The sequence below is a fragment of the Cyprinodon tularosa genome, unplaced genomic scaffold, assembly GCF_016077235.1.
Source record: "Cyprinodon tularosa strain WSP-4 unplaced genomic scaffold, ASM1607723v1 ctg3, whole genome shotgun sequence".
Lineage (NCBI taxonomy): Eukaryota > Metazoa > Chordata > Actinopteri > Cyprinodontiformes > Cyprinodontidae > Cyprinodon > Cyprinodon tularosa.
Window position 1 is genome coordinate 1596513 of NW_024039007.1, and position 25739 is coordinate 1622251.

At 37.0% G+C, this 25739-nt stretch overlaps 2 protein-coding genes across 2 annotated transcripts; both read right to left on the reverse strand.

Moving 5' to 3' along the window:
- Positions 1-8925: 8925 nt before the first annotated feature.
- On the reverse strand, positions 8926-11157 carry LOC119787559 (glutathione-specific gamma-glutamylcyclotransferase 1-like). Its single transcript, XM_038291504.1, has 3 exons — positions 10719-11157; positions 10559-10594; positions 8926-9674 (listed from the first exon to the last, which is right to left on the reverse strand). Exons 1-3 carry the CDS (start codon positions 10887-10889, stop codon positions 9273-9275), a joined length of 609 nt encoding a protein of 202 aa, XP_038147432.1. The 5' UTR covers positions 10890-11157; the 3' UTR covers positions 8926-9272.
- A 2034-nt stretch (positions 11158-13191) lies between these two features.
- On the reverse strand, positions 13192-22514 carry LOC119787583 (delta-like protein 4). The gene is made up of 11 exons (XM_038291543.1): positions 22088-22514; positions 21732-21986; positions 21222-21279; positions 20658-20927; positions 19276-19336; positions 18935-19065; positions 18676-18845; positions 18191-18410; positions 16173-16881; positions 15586-15694; positions 13192-14488 (listed from the first exon to the last, which is right to left on the reverse strand). The coding sequence occupies exons 1-11, from the start codon at positions 22139-22141 to the stop codon at positions 14483-14485; spliced, it is 2043 nt and encodes a 680-aa protein (XP_038147471.1). The 5' UTR covers positions 22142-22514; the 3' UTR covers positions 13192-14482.
- Between the last annotated feature and the right edge of the window lie 3225 nt (positions 22515-25739).

Here is a 25739-nt window from a genome sequence, read left to right on the forward strand (position 1 = left end):
TCAAGTCAAAGAACATCATGTGCCAACCGAGCCATTAAAGGGACCTTGCCCTGTATTAACATGAGTGCATATAAATAAATAGAACTTTATTGATCTCACATTGGAGAATTTTTTCTCTGCATTTAACCCATCCCCTTGTGGAGCAGTGGGCTGCCATTGTGTGGCGCTCGGGCAGCAGTGTGGGGTTAAGGATCTTGCTCAGGGACCCAGAGTGGCAGTCTCGGGGAGTGGGGATCGAACTCCTAATCTCAGGATTCAAAGCCCTATGCCTTAACCACTAGGCTGCCACTTCCCTACATATTCATGTTTAAATAAAGAAATATATGCCAAGAACTCCCCCTGATAGAATTTACTTAGCATTTTTCAGCATGAAAAGAACTTTTGCATCAAGTGTGAGCAGCAGACATAAAAATCGCCATCTGATCGACCTACCTACTAACGCAAACATCGCCTTGGTAGCGAAATTGGAATGCTTCTTCAGCTTTAGCAGCCAATTCAGTTAAAATCAAGCCCTACTTGTGTCCCATTCCTCTTGGCGTCAATTCTTTTTTTGATCTTTGACACTTGACAATAATTTGATAATAACAAAATTACCCACTGCTGACAAATAAGTCAGTTTAAAATAGAAATTAATTATAACAAACCAACAGGGTACAGTATTTAAGAAAACCGTTGCATGCTACCAGAGGGATGTAATATCCCATTCAATAGCAACTGTTAGATCTCTGTATGCCAAATCGTTAGTTGGAAGGCTTATTAAGAAAGTATTTCTGTCCTTCTATTACAAATACAAATATGTGGGTTTTTCCACTCTTTATAGAGGTTTTATTTGGAAATAAATAATATGGTCCGATGAAGCCAAATCAGAATTAGAATTACTTTATGAATCCCTTACGGGAAAGTATTTTCTGGCAGTGTAAGTATTTACAGAAGTACAATAGAGCAAAATAAAATATAATATAGTAAGATAGAATAAAAAAAGTAAGTAAATAAGTAAAAATACACCCTACCCATATGAACAGTGTAAAATAAGATGTATGGCGCTCTATCAGATGGCAGAGACTGGGGATGTTGGATCAAACTAGCCATCCTAATCAAGGACCTTTATTTTAAAAGGAAATGTGGGATTGAAGTGACAGAAATAGATAATAAAAGAAGGGCCAGGACTATGTAGGATCTAGGGGCACTGGGCAAAGAATAATGGCCAATAACCCCTCTCTTTATATGTTCGAACAAAGTTAAATGTTATTGCAGAAGAATAAATTCACTACAAGGAGGTTCTAAAAGGTACAGACAAAAGATGATATGGTATATTAACTTCTTAGAGTTTCTAATGAGATAAACTGAGAAGAATCAGTGGCATTTAATCCTACCAAGTTCATCGCTGTTGTTCTTTTCAAATACTTTAAATGCTCTACGTCTTGTAGCGCATCACCCTTTATGATATCAGTACAGCTGTCCACCTCTGCACCCTCTCCCAAGAACATCTCAAGTCTCCACTAAGTGCAGAGCCCATTTCCTCCGTCCTGCCCAGCTTCGCTGGCTAGCGGTGGGGCTTGCCAGTGCACTGTTGGTGCTCTGCATTTGGGGGTGGATGCCCATGAAGGCACTGGCTTGTTCCTTGCAGATGCTCCGCAGGGCCACGCCCGATCCACTTTGGGGTGGCTGGCTGCCAGCGGAGCCCGACGACTCATCGCCATGGCTCCCGGGGGCTCCAGTGTTGCGGCGGCTGAGGGTTTTTCTCGGGACCGTCTCTCTTCCTCCCTTGGTGGAGGTCAGATATTCTGGTTTGGCCCTTCCTGGGCTCCTGCTCTTGGGATCCCTTTGAGCATCTGGGTGCTCGCCTCGGTGCTCTGAAGGGGCGCTTCTTCAGCACTTCACAAACACTATTGAGCATTTTTCCTATGGATAAACTTTACATGCATAAGTGCACTTTCACATATGACTACAGGTGCTCGGTTCCAGGTACTTAGAGATTCACTTCCGTACAGAAGGCGCATTGTCAGATTAAATAATACTACTTATACTTCAGGGATAGTATCAAGGTGTTACTTTATTGTATCTCTTATACTATATCCATTGGTTGTGCTGTTCTTTTTACTCTCTTTGCAGGTGAAGAAGCAGACTGAAGATGTTTTATCATTATCTCCTTTTTATCTCCCCTTTTATGTCCTCTTTCTTTTATCTTTTCTCCTTTTTTCCTTTCCTGTTCTACTTACATTGCAGTGTCCATACAGTGTACAATCTGTAATACTTCCTGCATGAATTATAATAAAGCTATTTATATGCATAAATCAAGTGGAACACTGGCGATAGCCATACTGTTCCACTTGTAAAAGCAAAATCTTTTGGGCTCTCTTTTTGGCATGAAGGCAATTATTCTTATTGCCAATTGCCAGACAGGACATTGTAAAAAAAAAAAAAAAACCTGCTGTCCACTTACAAGAGCCCAGAGGAGAGTGAGCTCCCAAATGACCTTCTAGTGCAGCGTGCTGGAGTAAAAAAGCAGATAAGCTCCATTAGTGACCCTATCACTTTCTCTTTACTCATTCCCAGAGTGACCTTTGACCTATTTGACCAACCTAAGATCAAGGGGTCAGAGTTAAGACATGGTGCACTTTAACTTGCAGATGGAGGGTTTTTTTGGGCAACATGGGACCATTTGTACTGACCTGCACATCCTGAGAAATCGATCGTTCCACTTTGTTGAAATATTTGTTGCTTCTTATGGTATTTAAACAAACCTAGACTAGATTATTTGAGACCAATAGTAACATGAAAATCTTTGATAATCTAGAAAAAAATTTTTTTTTCAAAGACTATTGGTGTAGAACTAATTAGTCCAGGCTTAAAGTATTTAAGTGCTGTATTTTTTGGAACTGCACTGGTTTTATTGAGATCCAGGTGCAACAAAAACACCAATATGATTCTTTAATGAACTTTTACAAAACAAATACAACATTTACTAATCCCACACAGATTAACAATGAAAAGATTCATATTTGAGGGGATCTTATTGGCTATTCACTTTTTTGAGATAATTCAATTTCCCTATATGTATCAGTTGACTTGTGTGCCAAGTAAAAAGCTACATTATAAATCTGTTTAGATTGTAAAATGTGAATTTGATCAATTATTAATAAACACTTGTTGTGACTCAGAACAGAGGACCCAGTATTCGAGGCAAGACAGACAGTGAATAGTTCAATAGGGTTTATTTAAAAACGGGTCTGTACTTCAGCAGCTGCAGCAGCTAGGGCAAATATCTGTAAAAGGAAACACGGGTTAGTGAACATGCAAATCTAATGGAGGAAGATTATGAACGTGAGTCCCGAACTAGGTTTAAAAGTTCAGTCCATGCAGAGAGAAAGAGGTAGGATCCAGCTGGTGGCTGCCAACAAGATGCGGCAGGAGCCCACAGTGTGTCCCAGATGCTGCAGTCCCAGAAAACATGCAGGAGTAGTCCGAAGCTAGGTCAGGCAAACTATTCAGATGGAAACAGGTAGGCTCAGTGGTTGAGAGGCAGGATAGATCATGATCAGGAAACCAGAAACACAAAGGAACTCTAAAAACGCTGTCATCACTGGCTAGAGAGAGCAAGATAGACAAATAGAGGCAGGTGGACCAGATGAGCGACCGGACAGAGTTAGACGGGTGAACAAAATGAGCAACCAAGACAGTCAATAGCGCCAAGATCATAACACTTGTTAGTGTTACCCCACAATTTTTTCATGAACAATTGGTTTTGTAGTAATTTATTACATGCCGAGTACAATTGATTTCATACTAACACTTGATAAGGTTATGCGGAAGAGAAATTTCCGTTAGGTTTGTGTTTTTTATAAAGACATTGACTCCAAACATTCCAGACCATCCAGATTATCTTTATTGACTGGCCCTCCAGATCCCTGAGCCATTCATCATGAGTGTTTGACATCATACATGCTGTTTCTGAGATTAAACCAAAAAATACTAAAGAATTACACAATGTTGTTGCTTTGACTAAGGCTATTGACAGGGATCAGCCACTCTTCACCACAATGCCCCCCAAATGAGAGACGTCTCTCAGAGGCAGTGGATAGACAGCTGAATATTAGTTTTGGTGACTTACAGGGAAGTTAAATCTCCAAGAAGTTTTATTTTGAGAATGCATAATAGATATTTGAGCTTGTAAAGAAAAGGGCTGACATGGCCGTTGTTGTTGTTTTTTGTTTGTTTGTTTGTTTCTCAGTTTCTGCAGATGGGTTGCAAATTTACTTAACAGTTCCTGCTTTCATTTGGAACATGGGCGTAGGTTTGCATAGGGACCATAGGGACATGTCCCTACCAAAATTTTGAACCGACCTAATTGTCCCTACCAATGATTGGATGTGAGCAACATGTTTATAATTTACAGCAGTAGTTGTTGCAGCAGTGGCTTCTTTTCCTCTCGCAGCTCCTCTGCCTTGTCTCTCCTGTCCCTTTCATGTAGCAGCCCATGGAACTGTGCTGCGCTGTTTAACTCCACTCTCATTGGTTGTTCTGCCCTAGGTTCCGCCTTCTCTCCCTCTGATTGGCTGTTTTCTAGTCCGTGTGTGCTTGGAGCACAACATTGAACATGTATTCACACTAGAATGCTGCGGTTATTATTAGGCTACAAAACAAGTCCCGATAAAAAAAATGTATATCAAGTACACTAAAAAACAAAAACCTTTTTTTTTTCTTTTATAAAACGAAATATCCTGAGTCAGCCAGGAGTTCTGAAGACTGCTGGAAAAATGGGCAAATAAAGGCTGTAAGTCATCAACATTTCTGATTCTTAGCCACAGCCACCTAAAAAAGAAAATGTGAGGGTTTCCTTTTTACCGATATTTAGTTGCTGTTACTGTTTTCATTTTTTGATGACTCTTTGAGAAAGTTCAGGTATAATTATTAGCAGGTGTTATTTCTCTTATAGAGTATAACAACAAGAAATGGTGGCTAAACATCTGCTGTTTATCGTTTAAAAAGCATAATTAGGGTTCCACATATAAGATTTCCACACCGTCAATAAGTAAATTAGTACAAACATTAATGTCTGGTAAAAATGCTTGAATATGGCTGTTTATTTTTGATATTATTAAATTACAGATAAGATATTGTTATATTGTCTTTTATAATTGTTAAAAGTGATTTTATATTTGAATACACTTAGGCTCATTCTTAGTGTTGTGTTTGTAGATGATGCCACTGAAAAAGAAAATATACATAAGGAGCTATTTAAACAGTCAGACAGTAAGCAATATAGGATGGTGATAAAAGGTTGTGTTACATTTAATCCTTTACTATTAAAAATGCACTTATACATTATATGATTATAGGAAACACAGATATCCAGCAATAATGATGCAGGGCAGCTTGTAGGTGAAGCAGCTGGCCCTTCAGTGCTTCAGGTGATGTCTAAATAAACCAGGTGAAACTAAAATATTTCCACATGAGGAGTTCTGGATGGAGAATATTGACAGACAAAATTTTTTTTTTAAATATTTTATATATATCTATATATATCTATATATATATATATAGATATATATATATATATATATATATATATATATATATATATATATATATAAGTATTTTTACAATTTTGGTATAATTACAATTTTGGTATAATTACTGATTTAAGTGGGTTGCTCTGTCGGGGAAAGGCACATTTTACATTTAGATTATGTTTTAGAGTCTCTATTCTTCAGTTAATGATGAATCACTCACTAAATTAGTTGACAATTATTGAAATAATCAATTAATATAATTCATTTTTTCAGCCCCAGATAAAATACATGATTTGGGCGACACAGAGTAACTACAGCCCAGATGTTCAACTTTTATAGTGAAGTTAATATTTTAATGAATGTATTATTTTGCTTGATATAAACAGAGCATAGTAGGTAAAAAATATAAGAGTGGGGTTTACCTCTGCATAATTCTATATCTTCAAAAGAAAATACTGTATTTACCTTCTCTCTTAGTCATTTAAATGAAACCATTTTCAAAGTGGAAAACAGTCCTAATTCCACATTCATCAGAGCTGGTGATACTTCAAACATTGATAAACAGCATCTAATGAGTGTAGTGCTTATAACATTTTTATTAATGTAGCAAAATTATGCTTTTCTCTTTTAACAATGAATTGCTCTTATCAGTACGGATGCTCACATCGAGCATAAAAAAAGGCATGCATATTGCACAGCACCAATGACACCTGACCAATTGTGTCCCTACCAAAGTTCAAATCAAACCTACGCCCTTGATTTGGAACAAAGTGTTTAGGGTTTCCAATGCATTTGCGTGCATTGAAATAGAAGCCAAAGTACATGGGTTTCGGTGAGTCATGTAATCTGTTTTCTGTGAACAGTTCGTACCGGGTTGGATTTCATGGCATGTAAAAGTTGTTCTGCTGGAAACCATGAGCAACATATTTGTGTCAATTAAATGCTGTGTGCCAGCTTTCATTTCAAAAGGCTGAAGGGTTTTTAATGAAAACAAGGCTGACTGTTCCTGAGGTCTGACGTTAGCTTTTTTAAAATTTTAATTAGGTACTGAGAGTTCTTTTATCTTTTGGTTGAGTGATTATTTCTGCAAAACAATTGCGACAAATGAAACTGTGGTTATCAAGAGAAAAATCTGCCAACATGTGGGAACATTTTGTACCTTTCCCCAGCAGCATTCTGAACCTGTCCTAAAATGTCTACCTATTTTTTTTTTAGATTACTATGCAACCTGGAATCTAAATTCATTTTGTAATAAAGTTAAATAAATTTTAGATACAGCTTGCAGCAGGAGAAAAACCTTACTCATTGTTAGAGCAGTGGTCTGCAACATCAACAGTTCAAAAAGTAGTGTTTGCCATCAGTCCAGCTAAATAAAACTCAATGACCCATTGAAAGAAAATTACTTATATATTTTTTTAAATATCCTTGCCTTTCAAAGGTTTTTACTCTTTTGGGCTTTATAATTATTGTGTTACATTTAACTTTGTATTTTGGATGGCTTTTAATTTTATTTTATCTAAAGGATCTGCACAAAATAGACCAAGTTGGTGAAGTAAAATTAGAAAAATACTGTAGACATAAATCAAATAAAAAATAGTAAAGAAAATAGAAAAGTCCTTCCCTTACTTTAAAACCAGTCTCTGGTGTAACACATAACCTTAAAGAGTAACATCATTAGTGAAATGAAATTTATTTTATTTATTTATATTTATAGAACTTTTCAAAGACATTGAAATAAAAAAGAGCTTTACGAGAACAAAACATTAAAAAAGAGTGTGCAATCTAAGTGTCAAATGACAGACCATTAACACAACTTTTCTGAAAGTCCTCAGAAGCACTGTTTCTGAAACTACAAGCCTACTAACCAACAGGCATCACTTCGTGAATATCAGGGAATTTTCAAAACAAGTCGAAGTTTTAACAAGTACAAATCTGGGCGGTGTTGTAAATAAAATGCTAACTTTGATGTTGTCCCAAAACACAGCCAAATCCATCATCGTTTAAGGGAAAGCACATGGTACCGCAACAAACTTGCCAAGAGAGAGCTGCAAACCAAACTCACAGACCAGGGAAGTAGGGCATTAATCAGAAAGGCAGGGCAGATCCCTGAAGGATCTGCAGAACTCCATAGCAGAGAGTGAATATCTGCACATAAGATCACAATAAGCTGGATACTCCATAGGCTAGGACTTTATGCAAGAGGGGACAGAAAAAAGCCAATACTGTACTTACTACTAAAAAAATAAAAAGGCACATTTACTCCTCACATGTATGGTGGAAGGGAATCTGGTATGATAATCAGATATTTCAGCCACTAAGGAAAAGCTATGTTTGGCACAAAACCAACACTTCCCATCAATACCATCCCCATAGTGAAATATAGTGGCGGCAGCATCATGCTGTGGGGAAGGTATTAAGCGAATTGAGGGAAAAGAGGAAGGTGCTTAATATAAGAATTCAGTTTGCCTGTGATTTGAGCTATAGTTAATAAAAAGCTCCTAAAGAAAACAGGAAGAAGGCATAAAAGAAGATACTAAATAAGCTTAATTTTGAATTTAAAAAATATTTTCCTTGTGCAGCCACACATTTAATTCCTACGACAGAGTATTAGGGCCACACATGAAGAGAAATTTTTTTTTTGCCATGACGAGATTAAACTCGACATGTCGACTTTAAAGTCGACACGTCGACATTAAACTCAACATTTCGAGAATAAAGTTGAAATGTCATGTTGAGTTTAATCTCGACGTGTCGACTTTAAACTCGCCCTGTCGACTTTAAACTCGCCATTTCGAGAATAAAGTTGATATATCGTGGCGACTTTAATCTCGACATTCCAAAGTTTGGAGAAAAGAGCAACCGCGCTCCACAGCTGCAGTCTGCGTTTTAAGAGTGAAGGTAGTCTTTGACGTGCTGCAACTGTATAATCATCACAGGAAGCGGTGGCCTACCAATAATAACGTAACGATTTATTCTCGAAATGGCGAGTTTAAAGTCAACAGGGCGAGTTTAAAGTCGACACGTCGAGATTAAACTCAACATGACATTTCAACTTTATTCTCGAAATGGCGAGTTTAAAGTCGACATGTCGACTTTAAAGTCGACACGTCGAGATTAAACTCAACATGACATTTCAACTTTATTCTCGAAATGGCGAGTTTAAAGTCGACATGTCGACTTTAAAGTCGACACGTCGAGATTAAACTCAACATGACATTTCAACTTTATTCTCGAAATGGCAAGTTTAATGTTGACATGTCGACTTTAAAGTCGACATGTCGAGTTTAATCTTGTCATGGCAAAAATATTTTTTCTCTTCATGTGTGGCCCTAATACTCCTTTGTAAATTCCAAACATATAATGGACAGATTTATAAGATCAAAAGAAAAGTCTGACAAGAATAATAAGCCTCCAGTATTTAGCATTTTTTATTCAGATAAAAAAAAAATATATATATATATACATATATTCAAATATTCAAAATAATACATTTTTCATTGCATCAAATTAACACATTAATTGCATTACTAGTGCTTAAGGCAAATTCAAATTTTAAAAAGGAAGTAATTATGCTAATATTGTGAAATACAAAAAAAAGCCCCTAAAATTATAAGTGTATGTGCTAACTCTCAATTACAGATAAAAAGAGAAACTCCTTTAAATCAAGTTTTACAGATTTTAAGCACCAAAATCATCCTAACCTAAATCATCAGGTCCCTTTTAAAAGAAGAAGTGCTGTGTGCAATCATCCAGTCCCTGTTATAAGGATTTTAAGGCTGAGGGTGTGATCTCTCCACCTGGGAAAATCTTTAAAAGAGCCGCCTCGATAGAAAACAGGTGCTCGTCCTCCACCTCTGGACAGGACAGCCTCATAAACTCTGCCAGCCGGAGCAGATATTCAACGTTGTGTCCTGTTTTCCCTCTGGAAACCGCAATCTGGGCTGCGATCTCCACGTCCGAGGCCGGACCCAGGTAGATGGGGTTGTCTGATGTGGCGATGTAGACGAGTGCCAGCAGAGAACTGTGGCTCTTCTCTTTAGGAAGAAACTCAACCACTTCTGTGGTGTATCCCCCCAACAGAACCTCTCTGACATTGAGGTACTGAAGGGACTCCTCCATGTGGGACTTAGTCACTTCATAGGCAACACCCCATGTGCAGGCCTGGGGTTAAGAAAACAGCAGTGTCAGCAGCAGAGAAGCTAGAACAAATACAACCCACTATAACCTGATAGATTAAGGAATCCAGATTTATTATTCTGTAACGTTGGCAATAAAGAAAAATAAATGAATGTAACAAGAAATAGATTTTAGGATGTAAAAACATCTATATCAATGCAGTTTATTTGTACTCAGCCCTGTTTACTTGAACAACACCAACAGAATCCCTACCATATTGATGGAAAATTCATAAAAATACACAGTGTACTCAACATAATTAACTTAATTTGCATTCTCATAACAAAAGGGAAAAAACAAATAGTAATACTTACATCATTTATTCTGTTGAAAGAATAAATTGTATTGTATTACTCATATATAGGAAGTGTTAAAAGCACACATTAATAGCCACTATGGGGGTAACACAGCAATATTTTATAGGTTTGCGGATTTAAGCTCCATTGTCTGCAAGCTGAAATATAACCAGAGGAGCAGCCAAGAGGGCCATAGTAACTCTGTAGGAGCTAAAGAGATCCACTACTCAGGTGGAAAAAGAATAGAACATTGCAAAACTGAATGCCACTTTTGGCCTGAAGCTATAAAAACATTATTTTTTTAGGGCATGCTGTATGGAAGGAGGTGTTCTGATCAGATGGGGCCCAAATTAAACTGTTTTAGCCCTTGAGAAATCTGTAACATCATGTGGTTAATGCAATGTGGTTCAATAAAGTGTTAAAAAAAGGGCCAAGTAAAACATTTTATATTAGTAAAAGAAATAAATGAAAAAGGAAAAAAATATAATAACAAATTTTCAATAATGTACCAGTTTTTGTTGGTCTATCTTGTAAAATATAAAGCTAATAAAAAAAAAAAAAATTAAGGCTTACCTCCTGATCCTCTATTAGTGTAACAACTCTGCCTGGCTGAAAAGCAAAGACAAATACAATTAGATATTTTATAACACACTGCAATACATACAAATATATATACATATATAAAATAAAAAAAGTGCATATGTGTTGAAGAAAACCAGAGCAAAGGACTAACCTTTTCCTTATCCCCTCTATGGAAATCATCTCCATGCCAAAATCGCCTTTTGTATCCTTTAATGTAACCAACTTTCCTTCTTTTATAAGAAAAATCTGGTTTCCAAACTAAAGATCCATATCCAAAGATCCAAAGGCTGTTTTTTTCATGTACAATATCCCGCAGTTTCATTCTGAGCAATGTTCTTTTTAAAAATCACAGAAGAAAAAAAAAAACCTTTAGGAGTACAACTGTCTTCAGGTAGCTTCCTCCCTTTAACTCCTCTTATTTAGTTGTGTCTCTGCTATCAACTACATCTCATTGCTCATGTTATAGAATTGCTGATCCTACAATCGATCCTTTCCTCATCAGCATACTGAAACCGCAGCCTTTATTTTCTAAGCAGACTGTCCTCTAAAGTAAACTTGTAGGAACTGTCTGTTTCTTCCCTGAGCAAAGCATAAAAAATAACACGTGGACTTGTTGTGCAGTGACTAAGGCGGCATAGGCTCAGCCAATTAAATTACATAGTGGGCGGGCTTTAAAGAATGTTAGCCTATCACAATTGAGCAGAGATGAACTCCAAGTTCATTGGTTTGGAAAACATTAAAATTGCACAAGGAAAATCAAATTTCAGGTTTAAATTTAGGCGACAAAAATGTTTCAGGTATTCCATCCAAATAATCTTAATTTTAAATAAGTGCGCTATAGATATTATTAAATTTACTATGAATGTTTATTCACATTTTGAGAAAGAAACATTTGCTTTTATTGTTTTTTTACTTTCATTTGTGAACCATTTGATGACATCCTGCATCCTAGAAGTGTCAAACAGGAAACCCAAGCAGCTAATCACATTACCTATAAATAGTTGGGACTGATATATCCGTGCTCTCTAAAGCTCATTAGGTGTCTGCATCAATCCGTCTAACCTCATTGTCCTCATGCAGACTGATACATGTCACATTTCTCCTCTGTTTGTCCCTGTCTGTGACATCTTCAGAACTGTAAGGGAATGAAATACAAATCCTGCCCCCAAGTGGTTAGAACGGCCTCAGGTATAGTCTACTCTTTAAAAAGAAAGCGTTAAATCTGCATTTAGAGCAGCATTTGCAGGTTTCTACTTGCTTGAAGTTGATGGAAGATTGAGGCAGCTTAAATAAAAAGTTTTTTTGTCAGGCTGAGGGCTAAAAAGTGCCTGACAACCTCCCTATAGGGGTTTAAAAACATCTAAATGAAGCTTCCATTGCAAATGTCTGAATATCAGGCTGAACATTTCAGATAAATACATCTTCTAATGTTAATCCATTCATTCAGAGGGGGGAAAGAATTGTGTGAAAAATTATCCCTTTAAAGGAAATGTAAGTAAAGTATATATTCTGAAAGTATACTGTGGCTTGTGAGGTCACACTGAGGAATATGCATGTGTAGATTGTGATTTTCTTTGTACAATAATTATTGTTTGCTGATCAATTTTTTTTAAATGTGTGTCTAAAATTGTCTGTTTGAAATAAATTTATTGATTCAAAATGTAGTTTGCTCAAATCTACATACAATTATATTGAAATTCTGTACGTTTTCTGGAAAAGACAATAAACTCTCCAGCTGGGATTGTAAACTAAGAATAAATATGTGGAAAAAGCGGCTTGTTTTTTCTCATTTGGGCGTGAGGAATGAATTCTATCATACATCAGGTAAATTGTTGATAAAAATCTGGTTTCCTTCTTAAGAAAAGTGCCTAGTTTGCATCCAGATAGTTATGAAAATATAACCAAATTAATATGGATATTTTTTGACAATCACAAAATTCACGTTCCTGTCTGATAATTACAGCTAAAGAAAACAGCAGGACACCCATAACTCAAAGAATCTGAGTTATGGGTCTCCTGCTATTTCTCTCTTGTCTATGTATACATTGCATAAACATAAAAAATATAGCTTAAAATAAGAAAAAAAAATCTTCTGAAATATTTTAGGATTACACTGTATAGAGAAAATACAGTTAAACTAGGAAACATAAGGTTTTCTCCCTTAATTCAATAGATTGTTTAAAAATGGGGTTTGATGAACAGACATGCTTTTAGAGTGTTGAGCACTTCACTGGTCACATGTGCCCGACTTATTTTAAAGTTATGGAAGGATCCCCTTACCCCAACAATTAAAATGTGGACCGAGAAAATGACTGAAAATGTCGCTTGTGAAAAAATGTTGGGAAGAATACATTCTGATAATGAAGCAGTCATGCAACAATGAGACAGTTTTTGCACCTACAGTATATGTCTACAAATTGATTTGGATTGTAAGGCAGCAAAACAAAGATTTGCTCTAAACCTCGCTGTTTTATTCTTTGTTATTTTATTGTAATGTTTTTTTGTTTTTTTTTATGTTTTAAAAATTGAAAAAATCAATAAAAACTTGAATTACAAAAAAAAATGGGGTTTGATAATCAAAAGTTGACTATTTTTAGAGAGTCAACAATAATAAAACAATAATAAAACAGTAAAGCATCAAGACCCTACGGTCCCTTTATTTTCACATACAAACCTTTTAAGTATATATATTCATTTGAATATTTTCATTTACAATCCTGTCCACTGAATGAATGCTTGCACATTGTTTTCAAATCAAACTGAAACAGACGTCACCATAGACACAGTATGAGAAAAGCTATAAGGGCGAACATTAACGCATCTTTCGGGTCAGCTGACACAGACGGAGCTTACAGATGATTTAATTTATAATCTCTACTTCGACCACAAGAAAACTCACTGACAACCGACAAACAAACAGTGTACCAGATATGTGTTCTGCATGTCTTTTTTATAGCAAAATAAAAAATATAATAATAATAATACAATTAAACACCAAAAAAAATTAAAAAAAAACAAAACAAATTAGCCTTTTTGGTGGCAACTTAAAACACAACTAATCTCAACATATAAATATACATTATATACAAAACAATCCTATAAAACGTAAAACGATCAGTGCTTCATATAATTAAATTACTACTGAAATACTAATCTTACAAAATAACATTATTGGTTCAGTATTTTCCACTGAAGGCGTCCTTGGTGTGATAGTCACTTCACGTGTGTCTTTGTCTTTATCAGGGCGAACTTGCATAAAACAGACATGTAGGTCCTTGCATCGTGTTTTTTTCCTGTTTTTCTTTTTTTTTTGCATCTTTTGATTGTTTATGGTTACCTTAAAGATGCTGTGCAAAGAATTCGAGATAAGGCAGGGCAAAAATTGTTTTCTGACATACACACAAATATATATTTAAGGCTTTTGTGATCATACATTCTTTATCAAAACCGATTTGCTTTACAGAAATCCTAAATAAACCCCTAAAAATGAACCGTTTTCAGTAGTATTTTTTTTTTTGTGTCCACTTTTTGTTTGCATAGTACAGTGCAGGTCACAAAGAATAGAAATAAGCCTGACTCGTGCTACATCTGATTTGAGAGAACAGTTCTCCTGTCCCAACCAGCACAGAAACAGTGACTTCTTATTGTTCTTGCCCAGGCGTTGAGCTGGACGAAGAGGTCAGGGGGGCTGATTTGCGACGGTCAAAGGTGGATCGGTGGGCTTTCATTTTTCTCGCTTCAGTCTGTACATTCTCAAAGGATTATTAGCTTCAGTTCAGTTATAGTCAGACAGCACATCCAGTTATCAAGTTTTCAACAGCAGCAACTTGCTTTTTAAATAAATCCAAGTCTCTTTACACGTGTAAACAGTCCTCAAGGGATCCAATCTTCACAATGAGAAACACGTTCTGATTATTATACCTGGAAGAGAACAGAAAAGATCAGCATTAATCTCAGTTATCACATTCAAACATATCTTATCAACATGTGATTACCTATTTTAGAATATCAGTGGGTTCCTAAAAAAGGTTAAAATGTAAGAATACTTTTTTTTTCTAGTACTCTTGACAAAGAGGTATGGCAGTTACCTAATATTAGGGCTACAACTAACGATTATTTAGCAAATTGATTAATTATTTTAACTTAAATACAAAATGTTTTCATATATTATTTTACAATTTTGGTATAACTGTTGCTCAAGGTGGGTTGCTGTGTTAGTATGAAATGTTTTAGAGTCTCTACACTCCATTTAACAATTAATCGAATACTAAATTAGTTGACGATTACTTCAATAATTAATTAATCATGGTTACTATGATTGTTTAAGCCTTAAAAAAAGATATAAAGATATATATATATATATATATATATATATATATATATATATATATATATATATATATATATATATATATATATATATATATATATATATATATCTTTATAGTGTTGTGTGAAGATTCTTGAGTCAGGGATGCTTTGGGGAGCCTTGCCGTCTGCTAGCGTTGGCCCTCTGTGTTTTCTCAAGTCCAAAATTAGCGCAGCTGTTTTAAAAGCACTTCATGTTTCCTTTTGCTGACAAGCTTTAAAGGATGCTTATTTCCTTTTCTTGCAGGACTTGGCTCTACCAACTAGATTCATGACCATGGATTAATTGTTTTCTATATGTCTGACTGGAACCTAAACCCCTCAAAGAGTTTATTGTAATTTTCCAAAAGACGATAAGAGACACCAGACAAGCGCCTTAAGGAATAGCTGCAGGCTAACGACGAAGCTATCTGGACTTCTTTAACACATCTACCAAAAGCAGATCTCCCCCATGCAATGCTGCACCTCTAAGGAACTTCATGCAAAAGAATCCTAGACTAGCTGCTAGCTTTAGTCATCAAAATGAACAGAAATAAACTTCTATGAATGATATATGAAGCAAACTTGCTGAAATGAAGTACTAAAAAAATGAAACTTTTAACAACAATCTGATTCATTGCGTATCATCAGTATGTTGGGCAAAGGCTTACCTCAGTTGCAATGATGCATTCTTGTTTCTCTTCTCCTATTACGAAGACAGACTGATAGACTGACTCTTTAGAGGAAGAGATTGTTGATATTCTACAGTTGGGACGTTCACTGTGAAACACAAGATGCATGAAATGAATAAATGAATTTTTAAATGGTCATAACAACATGCAGTAAAGATGACCTGCCTTTGCCAAATCATGCCCTAATATCACAACTTTATTTATCAACCATGCACCAAAATAGCTTTATTAATGTAAATCTCTTGCATTGCCCCCCATTTAAATTGATTTTGGTTCTGGCCCATTTTGGCCAATCAAGTCTACTGAATTGTAACACATAAGAATCCCTGCTAAACCAAAATGACAAATCAGCAATCTACTGTTAGCAAATATAATTTGCTAACAGTAAATATAATAATATAATTACATAGGTAGATAATGCAAAATGACTTTAAATTATCAACAAATTATTGACAAAGCGGGTTCCTTCTGCAGCAGTTGAAAAAGTTGGGTTGGGAAAAATAAGAGTAGAATATGGCGAAGGGTTGAAATGCTCTGCACCCATTTGGATCTTCCTTTCTGCTTACCTGTACATCCTGCTTAAATTCTTGTTTTCTTCTAAAGTCTTTTCACAGTTTTCATCTTTTCCCAGAAGGGACAGTTCATCCTTGTACCTCATGGAGGATTTGTAGTCCAGCGGAAAGCTGTTGATGTATTTATAGTTAAACTTTTCAGTGGGACAATCCACTTCCAGACCAACCGTCTTGTTATTGTTCTTTAGCTCAACAGAAGAAATAAGATTTTCCTTCTGAAAGTTCGTCCTTGAGAGGTTGTTCCTCTTAGACTCAGGCCCCTTCTCTTTCTGCTTTTTTCTGTTGCGCACTACCACCACTGCTATGCAGAGAAACACCAGAACCGTAACTAGGCCAACACCCAAGCCCACAGCAGCTAAGTTCAGGCTTGGGGTGTTTGCCTGGTGCTTGTCGCTGTCCTGGCATTGGGGGCCACTGTATGGCGCTGCACAGATGCAGGTGGGTTTGCCTGTTGCCCCATAGATGCAGGTTCCGCCATTGAGGCAGGGCAGAGAGGCGCAGCGGTTCGTGGGCCTGTCACAGTGCCGTCCAAAGTAGCCCGGCGGGCAGATGCAGGTGTAGTCATTGATGCGGTCTATGCAGGTCGAGCCGTTCGCACATGGATTCCTGTCACATTCATCTATGTTTATCTCACAGCGCAGCCCTGAGAAACCTGAGCGACACCTGCACACTCTGAGGTTACCCTGGACCACACAATGTCCCCCTAAAGACACAAACAAGCCAGCAAAGGAAATTAATTAATTGCAAGCATTGAGGAACTGTACAGGCATACAATCTTTGGCCCTGGTTGTGGCCCTAAATGTTTGTGCCACATGTTCTCACTTTAACTGGATGTTTCTGGTGACAAAAATAGGATTTTAAAAGTCTTTTCAGAAACCCAGATTTCAAAATCTCAACCTGGCTTTTTGTTAGAAATCACAGAGCAGTTCTGTCAATTATTCCACACCTGTTTCTATTTGCCTTTTTTTTATGAATTTTAGATGAACAGACCATGACTATGAACATGGGTAGGATTTTTTTTATTTGTATTCAAACGTACTAATTGTTAAGGGGTTAGGATGGGTATTGGAGTGTTTTCAAAGGGATCCACAACAAAGAAGATGGAGATAAAACATTATTGTTTAAGCAGCCTAAATATTTATTGTGATTTTACTATTTAGACTTTATAAACTTTGAGATTGTTGTTACAAATAGATGATTTATTGGTGCTTTTTTACATTGTTTTTTTATGTTGTTGTTGTTGTTCATATGCATTTAAACTTAAAAGAAGTATCTCTATCCATTTACCTTTTTTTCTGGCGGTTACTAACTTAAAATACATGTTTAATGCCCTATCAAGGCAAATTAACTGTTCTTTTCAGTAACAGTTTTTATCCCCTGTTATTAAAACTAGTTTAAAAAATCACAGTTTTCCAAAAGATAAAGATATTTTTATATACTGTATATCTTCATTTTTAATTATTTTGATGCAATTTTACAAAATTCTGCAACTATTTTCTTAAAAAACATTTATAATAGAATAGTAAAGTTATTTTATAACATCTAAAGAACAAAACGATTAAATTAGTGGAACTGCCAACATCCGACAGCTACAGGCTCAAGTAAATCACCTACATATTTGAAATACAGGACAAATGTACTTAGACACCCTATACTCTAGAATAAAAATAGAGACATTTAAATATCTAAAACTGCCATTTATTTGTTAGAATTTAAGGAAAAACACTTATCGTTATGTAAGGAGAAGATTAAAGTTATAAATGATATTCATAAAAATGTGTAAGAAAATAAACTATACTGTTACATTAATGTTCAATTTCCATCTTTAAAGTTGTGTCAAAGGGAGCCAAAGAGGAGCAAATTTCAATTTGTACACAGAGGTTAAAAATGATCAGGATAATTGTAGATCGACGTTATTTAGTGAGTATTTTTGGTGTCTAAGGGACCCAGCTGTGTAGCAGAAAATGAAGGGTTATGTTTCTAGTAATGCAGTCAGTCAGCTGATGTTTTACCATTGGCACATTGCAGCATGGTACATTTATCCACTTTCTTCTCACAGTTGAGTCCAGTGTATCCAGGTGGACACTCGCAAATGTAACTCCGCCCGTTGTCCCTCTCTTTGCACTTTCCACCGTGGAAGCAAGGCCTGTCCGCACAAGTCGGTATCTGGTGTTCACAGCTTGGCCCTTCAAACCCATTTGGGCATATGCATGTGTAGCCTGTGTCTGAGTCCTGTAGGAAAAAAAAGAACACTTTAATTCTAAAAATTGAGGTGTCAAATGTTTTTTTTTTCTTTTTTATTGTACATTGCCCTAACGAACTCTATTCTTCTTGTTCTGACTCTGAATTCTATTTCCAGTACACAGTCTGTGAACTGGGTCATCGACGGACTTGACAATCGATAGCATCCTCCTGGAGCTGCAGATAGACCAAGGCGAAAACAAAAACAGGAAAGCCTGTGTTGTGGGAAAGGAGAGCGAGCGACTTCCGGACTCACCTCGCAGCGGCCTCCGTTGTGGCAGGGCTTGCTGTCACACTCCCTGACCTCTAAGTCACAGTTCTTTCCGGCAAAGCCTGGCAGGCAGGCGCAGGTGTAATGACCCTCTCCTGTGTTCATGCACGTGGCCCCGTTGGCACAGGGTTTGTGATTGGTGCAGTAGTGCAGGTCTGCAAACAAAAAGGGGAATGGACACGTCAGGCCTCTTTGCTTTATCTTAAACATCCAGCTTCCTGTTGCTTTTGAAAGAAACAAGCACCTTGGTCACAAAAGATGCCTCCCCAGCCCTCTTTGCAGGTGCACTGATTCGGCTTTTCGCAGGTACCATGTTTACAGAACCGGTGGAGTTTACACTCATCACAAAAGCGTCCCTGCCAGCCGTCTTTGCATCTGTTCACACATAAAACATGACAGTTGGTTCAAGCATAAACTCAAACTCACAAACAAACAAAGCTCAAAGGAACACATAAAAAAAGAGCAATATGATTGAACAGAAACATGCACCTGTTACTAGATTATTAGATTCAAAGTGTAGAAAACAGTGTCAAACTTCAAAGTGCTCTGGATCATGACATTTACTTTATCATCCTTAAAACTTACATGCATTCTCCTGGTGTTTTGCAGATCCCAGTACTTTCATTGCAGCCTTCAAGGCAGATGGCTGAAAATAATAATAAATCATGATCAGAATCAGTACCAGAAGCTCCTTTTCTGGATATTTGATCCAAAAAAAATAAAAAATAGTTTCTCAATATTTTTAAGGCATTTAGATAAAAATATTATTAACAAGCATTTAATCACCTCATAAGTTCCCCTTTGTTTTTATATCTGACTCTTTGGTTAAATTATACTGTTAGATCTGTGCTGTACTGATTTCGTGAGGCTTTTGTGCTCTTTAAGCACAGCAGATGCCTGTTAGAGGGACAGCTGCACCCATTGTTTCCAGAGGACGGTTCGAACCCCGTTTGCAGCTGCTGCCCCGAGCCGCCTTAACAAAAGAAACCCTCAATTTAGTGGCGCGTGGCGTCCGATAATGCCGCGATTAACCCCAGCGCGTGCTGCTGCTGATTAGAACGCACGCGCCCAGAGAGAAAGTTAAACTAAGGCTGTAAAGGCAGTGGAGTGTTAATTGAGCTCAGAATTAGCCATTCCTTGTAAAGGAAAAGCTTCACAAATCTTAAACTATTTATAGGTTAAACTTTTTTACACTTTATGAGAAGGTCTTAATGCTTTATTCTGTTTGAATTTTTCAAGTGGCAGGAGCATGGAAGTTTTGTGGGACATAGTTTTATTTATTTTTTATCATGATTTTGATAAAGAGACTGTTTTAGGAAAGCCTTAAGTATAAAAGTGACTCTCACCCTACTGTATGCATTTGTTAAAGAAAGTTGTGCAGGTATAGAGCACCCAAACTGGCTCTATCCCATAGGATAATCCTCCTAAATCCGGTCCTGAGGGGAATAATCCTGTTTTGATCAGTTTTAGTAAAAAAATCTAAATTGTTTTTGAAAACAAAAAACAAAAAAACAGCTCTTTAACTCAGTGCCATTACATAAACTTGAAATCAGAAACCTTCTAGTAATGCATGATCATATTAAAGTGCATTTCACAACACAGGTCTACTGCCTGTTGATGAAACATATAAATAAACAATAAAAAAAAGTTGTTTTAGGAACCGGTGCCATCTTCTTACATAAGGTGGCTCTCTGCCTCACCTGGACAGAGCTATAACAGCTCATTAAGGTCTCTTATTTGTAGTTGAATTAGAATTTATAGGATACTTAAATGGTCTCACTAGTAAAAGTCAGACGAGGCATCTTTACAATGATGAACAAATTAAGACAAACAGTTTGAAATATAAAAAAGATAAACCCCTACAGGTTATATTATTGTAATAGCAAATACCACCTTATTTAAGCCTATCATTCCCTATAACCAGACTCAGGACAACCAACACAAGCCAATGAAAGTCTACTGCTTACCTTCTTGGCAGTATTCTCCCTTCCATCCAGGAAGGCAGCTTATGTCCCCATCAGTCGTGCAGGTGAAGTGTCCGAAATGGTCGTCTCTTGGAGTGCATATTTTGGAGCAGGTGGCTCCGTAATAATTTTCTTTGCAGACGATTCGGTATGAGTACCTTAGCTCTGTCTGCGTCCCCATCCCTGTCTGCACATCCTGGGACCACTCAGGCCCTATTGCCAGCTGGCTTTGGATGGCAAAGGAGCTGATTAAAAATTCAGGGTTGCTGGAATCTGGAGATAAAAGAAAAATAATAACTCAGCTTTCAGCTTATTTAAAAAGGGAAATCTATCTGAACACTGGCTTTCCCGTTTCTTTTATCAATGGTTGTCTAAAATCCATTATATATGATGTGAGATCCATTATTTTTGTTAAAGGTTAGTTTTAATACTGAAAGAAATGCAAAGTTTGATGCATAAATTAATCCTAGTGTAGATGCTTCATATAAATGAAACTCATATAAATTTAGTAACGAAACCCTGCCTTTGTCTCCCTCTAGCGGCACAAATCAGCAAGCACTTCTTTACCTCCGGGCTGCTCCGCTGCAGGAGAATACCAAGCTTCAACAGTCATCGAGAAAGCACCCTAAGAAAATACACAATTAAAAAGCCACCATTAGAAAAGAAATAGAAATTGGCGAACATGTCATTGTATATGTCTATTTATCAATAACCAATTCAAACATTTTCTTTATTTTCATACCTAGAAGTGAGGTTTTAAATAGAAATCATTATAAATACACGCACTTTTAAAGTTTATCACTAGACATGGTTAAAAAAAAGAGGGGAATAACTTATTTCTATTAAATTTCCTTCTATTTTAATTCAAAAGAATAAAAATAATGAAATATATTTCAAAAGCATGAACATGCAAAACCTTATATATATCATATAAAAGTGTCAGTATTATATTTATTTATTATATTTTTATGAGGTGATAACTAACTAGGTTATATAATAATCCCATCAAATTTGAGAAATTCCTGATATTTTGCTTTCCTATATATATATATAGGTAGGCGCACTGCAGGCGCTCACCGGCCAGGTGAAGTTGAGCGGCAGCCGCACGGGCGCGTCCTGCTGGATGCTGAAGGAGTCGGTGCCCAGGACAGGTGTCCTCGCTGAGCCGAATATGCACCTCCCAGAAGGTGACACCTCCCTCTGGAAATTCTTCAGACAAACCCTGAAATAAGTCCTGCAGCCCTCCGAGCTGCAGCTGCGTCCGTTTGCCAGCAAAGCCTTTGTATTCTGAAAGTGGTGAAGGTCTATCTCGAACACGCTTGATCCCAAAACCTTAAATGAAATTTAGAATGAGCCAAGAAAAAAAATATATAAAAATTTTTTAAAATAAATATTTATTCCATTTAAAAGTAAATAAATAAATAAATAAATACCTGTGTAAATAACATCATAACTATTGCGATAACAGAGGTGAACCAATCGGCCATCCTTTAGAGTTTAATGTTCTTATCCCAGAAATCAGTTCACCCTCCTAAAAAAAAATAATTCTATTCCAAATTAAAGTAGCAAAAATTAAAAGTGAAAAAAAAGAAACTGTACACAATAAATATAATCCTCCTTCCAAAGCTTGTAGGTAGCCTATAAGATCCAGCTCCGCAATCCGTATCCAGAAGTGGAAAAGAAAGTTTTTAAAAACCGAGTTATCTATCCAGTGGTAGACGTTAAACAATTATCAGTAACGTCAATATCCACAAGTGAGTCATTCTGCGGTCTTTATGTGGCCCATCCATCGTGCTGGTCGGCTGGTGTGTGACTCTGCTGTGCTGATGCGGGGCTTGTCCTACCAGCTGGGAGGAGAGAATCAGCGCTCAGCGGCTCCCAGTGAGGGGAGATTTATATACTGGCAGTAAACACCACCCCTTATCCTCCCCACCTTCTTCTCTGCTTGGTGTGTAAACATCAACATATAGTCCCTCTAAGAGTCACCTGCTTTCACAGTTTTTCTCTGGATGTACAATAATTGAGCTTTTACACATTGCGTCATGTTACAACCATCAATTTTAAAAATTAATTTCATAGGCCTTATATTTTAAGAGGAAAGAAAGACTTGATGTTCACATTCTTACGTTATTATGTAGAACAAAGCAATTATTGTGTAGGCTCTACAAATAATGAGAAGGATTTTTCCTTGGTGGAATAATTTTATTTCAGTGTTTTTATTTATTTTTATTTCTTTTAACAGTGTCCTGCGAGTGTGGCAATAAGACTAATTGTTTCACAGTCTTGGTTCTGTTATGTTTTCTTTTAAGTATTCAGTTTTACTTTGCTCCATGTTTTATAGTTTGTGGTTTAATTCTTATTTTGTTGTGTTTTCAGGTTATTTTTCAATTACAATCACAGTTTTGGTTTTATGTTTTCTTTTGAGTATTCAGTTTTACTTTGCTCCGCCTGGTTTATGCATATAAATAGCTTTATTATAATTCATGCAGGGAGTATTACAGATTATATGGACGCTGCAATGTAAGTAGAACAGGAAAGGAAAAACAGAAAAAAGATGTAAGAAAGAGGAGATAAAAGGGAGGTAACGATAAAACATCTTCATTCTGCTTCATCACCTGCAAAGAAATGTAAAAAGAACAGCACAAACAACGGATATAGTATACACTAAGACAAGAAAGTAACACCTTCATACTATCGCTGAAGTATAAGTAGTATTATTTAATCTGAAATTTATATACATTTCAATGTGTTTAGAGTAGAAAATCCATTTATTGTCCCACAATGGAAATTGTGGTGTTCCAGCAGCAAAAGGTTATAGCAGCAGTGCTCACAATGTGGACCTTAGAAAAGTGTATGAAAATAATAGAATAAGTGATAGAGTTAAGAAAATAAATAAAGTACTTGTCATGATGGGGTCTAAGAGAGTAAAGCCCAAGATGCAGAACACACACGGAGAACGTTGGTAAAAGTCCAAAGAGTTTATTGTAACACAAGCACGTAGTAAATATGCAGGAACAGTTCAGTCCGGGGGCTGGTTCACTGGGGTATGTGCGGGGAACGGAGGATGGCTGGTACTCTGAGATCATGAGGGGCTAAGCTTCTAGCTGTGAGCTTAGCAAGGCTAAGTTGGATCTGAGCTTCCAGCTCAACAAAGAGAACAACAGGGGATAATCCACACGGAAACCTCTGGGGAAACTCCTCGAAGAAGTCTTCTAGTTTCATCCACGTAGGAATCTGTGGGTTGGCTCACCAGGGCAGTTTAGCAGGTTGGGCTTCCCAAGAGCTTCTGGCTTGAGACTGGTTTCCTGTGACGCAGCTCTCCCAGAGCTGCGGGTCAGAGACTGGGTTCCAGTGAGGGTGCTCTCCCTAAGCTTCACCAGGAGACAGGAGGTTAAGCTCATCCAGAGCTTTCACGAGAAGACAGGAGGTTAAGCTCATCCAGAGCTTTCACGAGAAGACAGGAGGTTAAGCTCATCCAGAGCTTTCACGAGAAGACAGGAGGTTAAGCTCATCCAGAGCTTTCACGAGAAGACAGGAGGTTAAGCTCATCCAGAGCTTTCACGAGAAGACAGGAGGTTAAGCTCATCCAGAGCTTTCACGAGGGACAGGATTCCTGTGAGGCAGAGATAAAGAGATATTAGAATCTGGTCTCGACCTAGGAACAACCAAGACTCAGTTAACAGCAGAAGGTTCAGGAAGCTAACCAACTAAGATCAACACTGCGGCGTGGAATCAAGGTCAGGCAGGAGCTTATAAAGGAGAGGTCTTCTAATGAGAGGATTAGGAACAGGTGTACAGGAAGGTTCCAGCTCCAGAAGACCCACAGCGCATCCTGCTGGAGACAGAGGGTAATCTCCAGAACCCACAGTAATTCCAACCCTAAGGGAAAAAACAAAGAGAGCAGAAGAGGATCCTCGGCGCCCTCTGGTGGGCAAGCCTGAGGATCCCAACAGTACTGTGCAGTGTTTTACAATATAAATGGTCTTTATCTGGAGAGTAAATAATCAAAAAACAGCAGTGGACATTTTTACAGTAATGGATATGTGAAAAATAGCAGCAACATCAGAGACGTAGAAAAAAGAAATGACAGCAGCATGTTATTTAACTTAGACAGAAAGTGCTAAAATCAGCATGAATGTAGCAACTTCTTGAGGTTGTTGGGAATAGTTATGGTTATTAGGTCTTACAGCTGCCGGGAGGAAGGATCTGTGATAACGCTTCCTGGTGCCTTTAGGGTTTAGCAGTCTGTCAATGGAGTTTGTGAACATAACATTTCAAGACACATCCCAGAGTATGTTTTCATATAGATGCATCTGCTTTGGTCTAAGCCACATTGCAGCAGAAATACTGCTATATTCATATCAGCTCTTTCACATTTTCCCTGTGAGGAAAAGCCTCATCAGAGCATTATGCAGCCACTGCCGTGTGGATAATTAAGTAAGTTTGTTAAAGTGCGTTTAACATGTTTTTTTTCACTTATTCTTTAGGAAATGGGCTCAAAATGTATATTTTGATCCTGTCTAATCAGATCACATTCAATGCAGTTCTGTCCAACGTTAATAGTTTGGTTTTATCTTTTCCTTTTTGCATAAATATAGTATTTCTGAATCAGTTCTACGTTGTGCAGATCTGAAGGTGTCTGGCACAGATTTGAAAACTGGCATGGTGCACTGAGTGATTAGGTGAAGTAAAGACTTCAACAATGCTTGAAGTACTGGAAAAAAACTTTATGAGCTGGCATGTCTGTTTAATGCCCTGTAGGGTTTCATTGTCCCACGTGAAAGATGAAAGCAGTCTTTAATGTGATGTTTACAAATTGGTATATTTTCAGATATAACTTTGCTGCAAATCTCTCAATAATTTCATGACTGAGTTGTCTGCATGTCCCTCGGTCTATATGATGTCTTTTTACTAATGTTCTTCAACAAACCTTTAAGGCTTCCACAGAACAGCTGTGTTTATACTAAGATTGAATTGTGTAAAATTGTACTTATTTACTATTTTGGTGACTTCTAAATGCAGTTGGGCTCACAAGATTTTTTATATGCGTGCGTCTCAGTAAAGTTACAATACATATGCCAAATT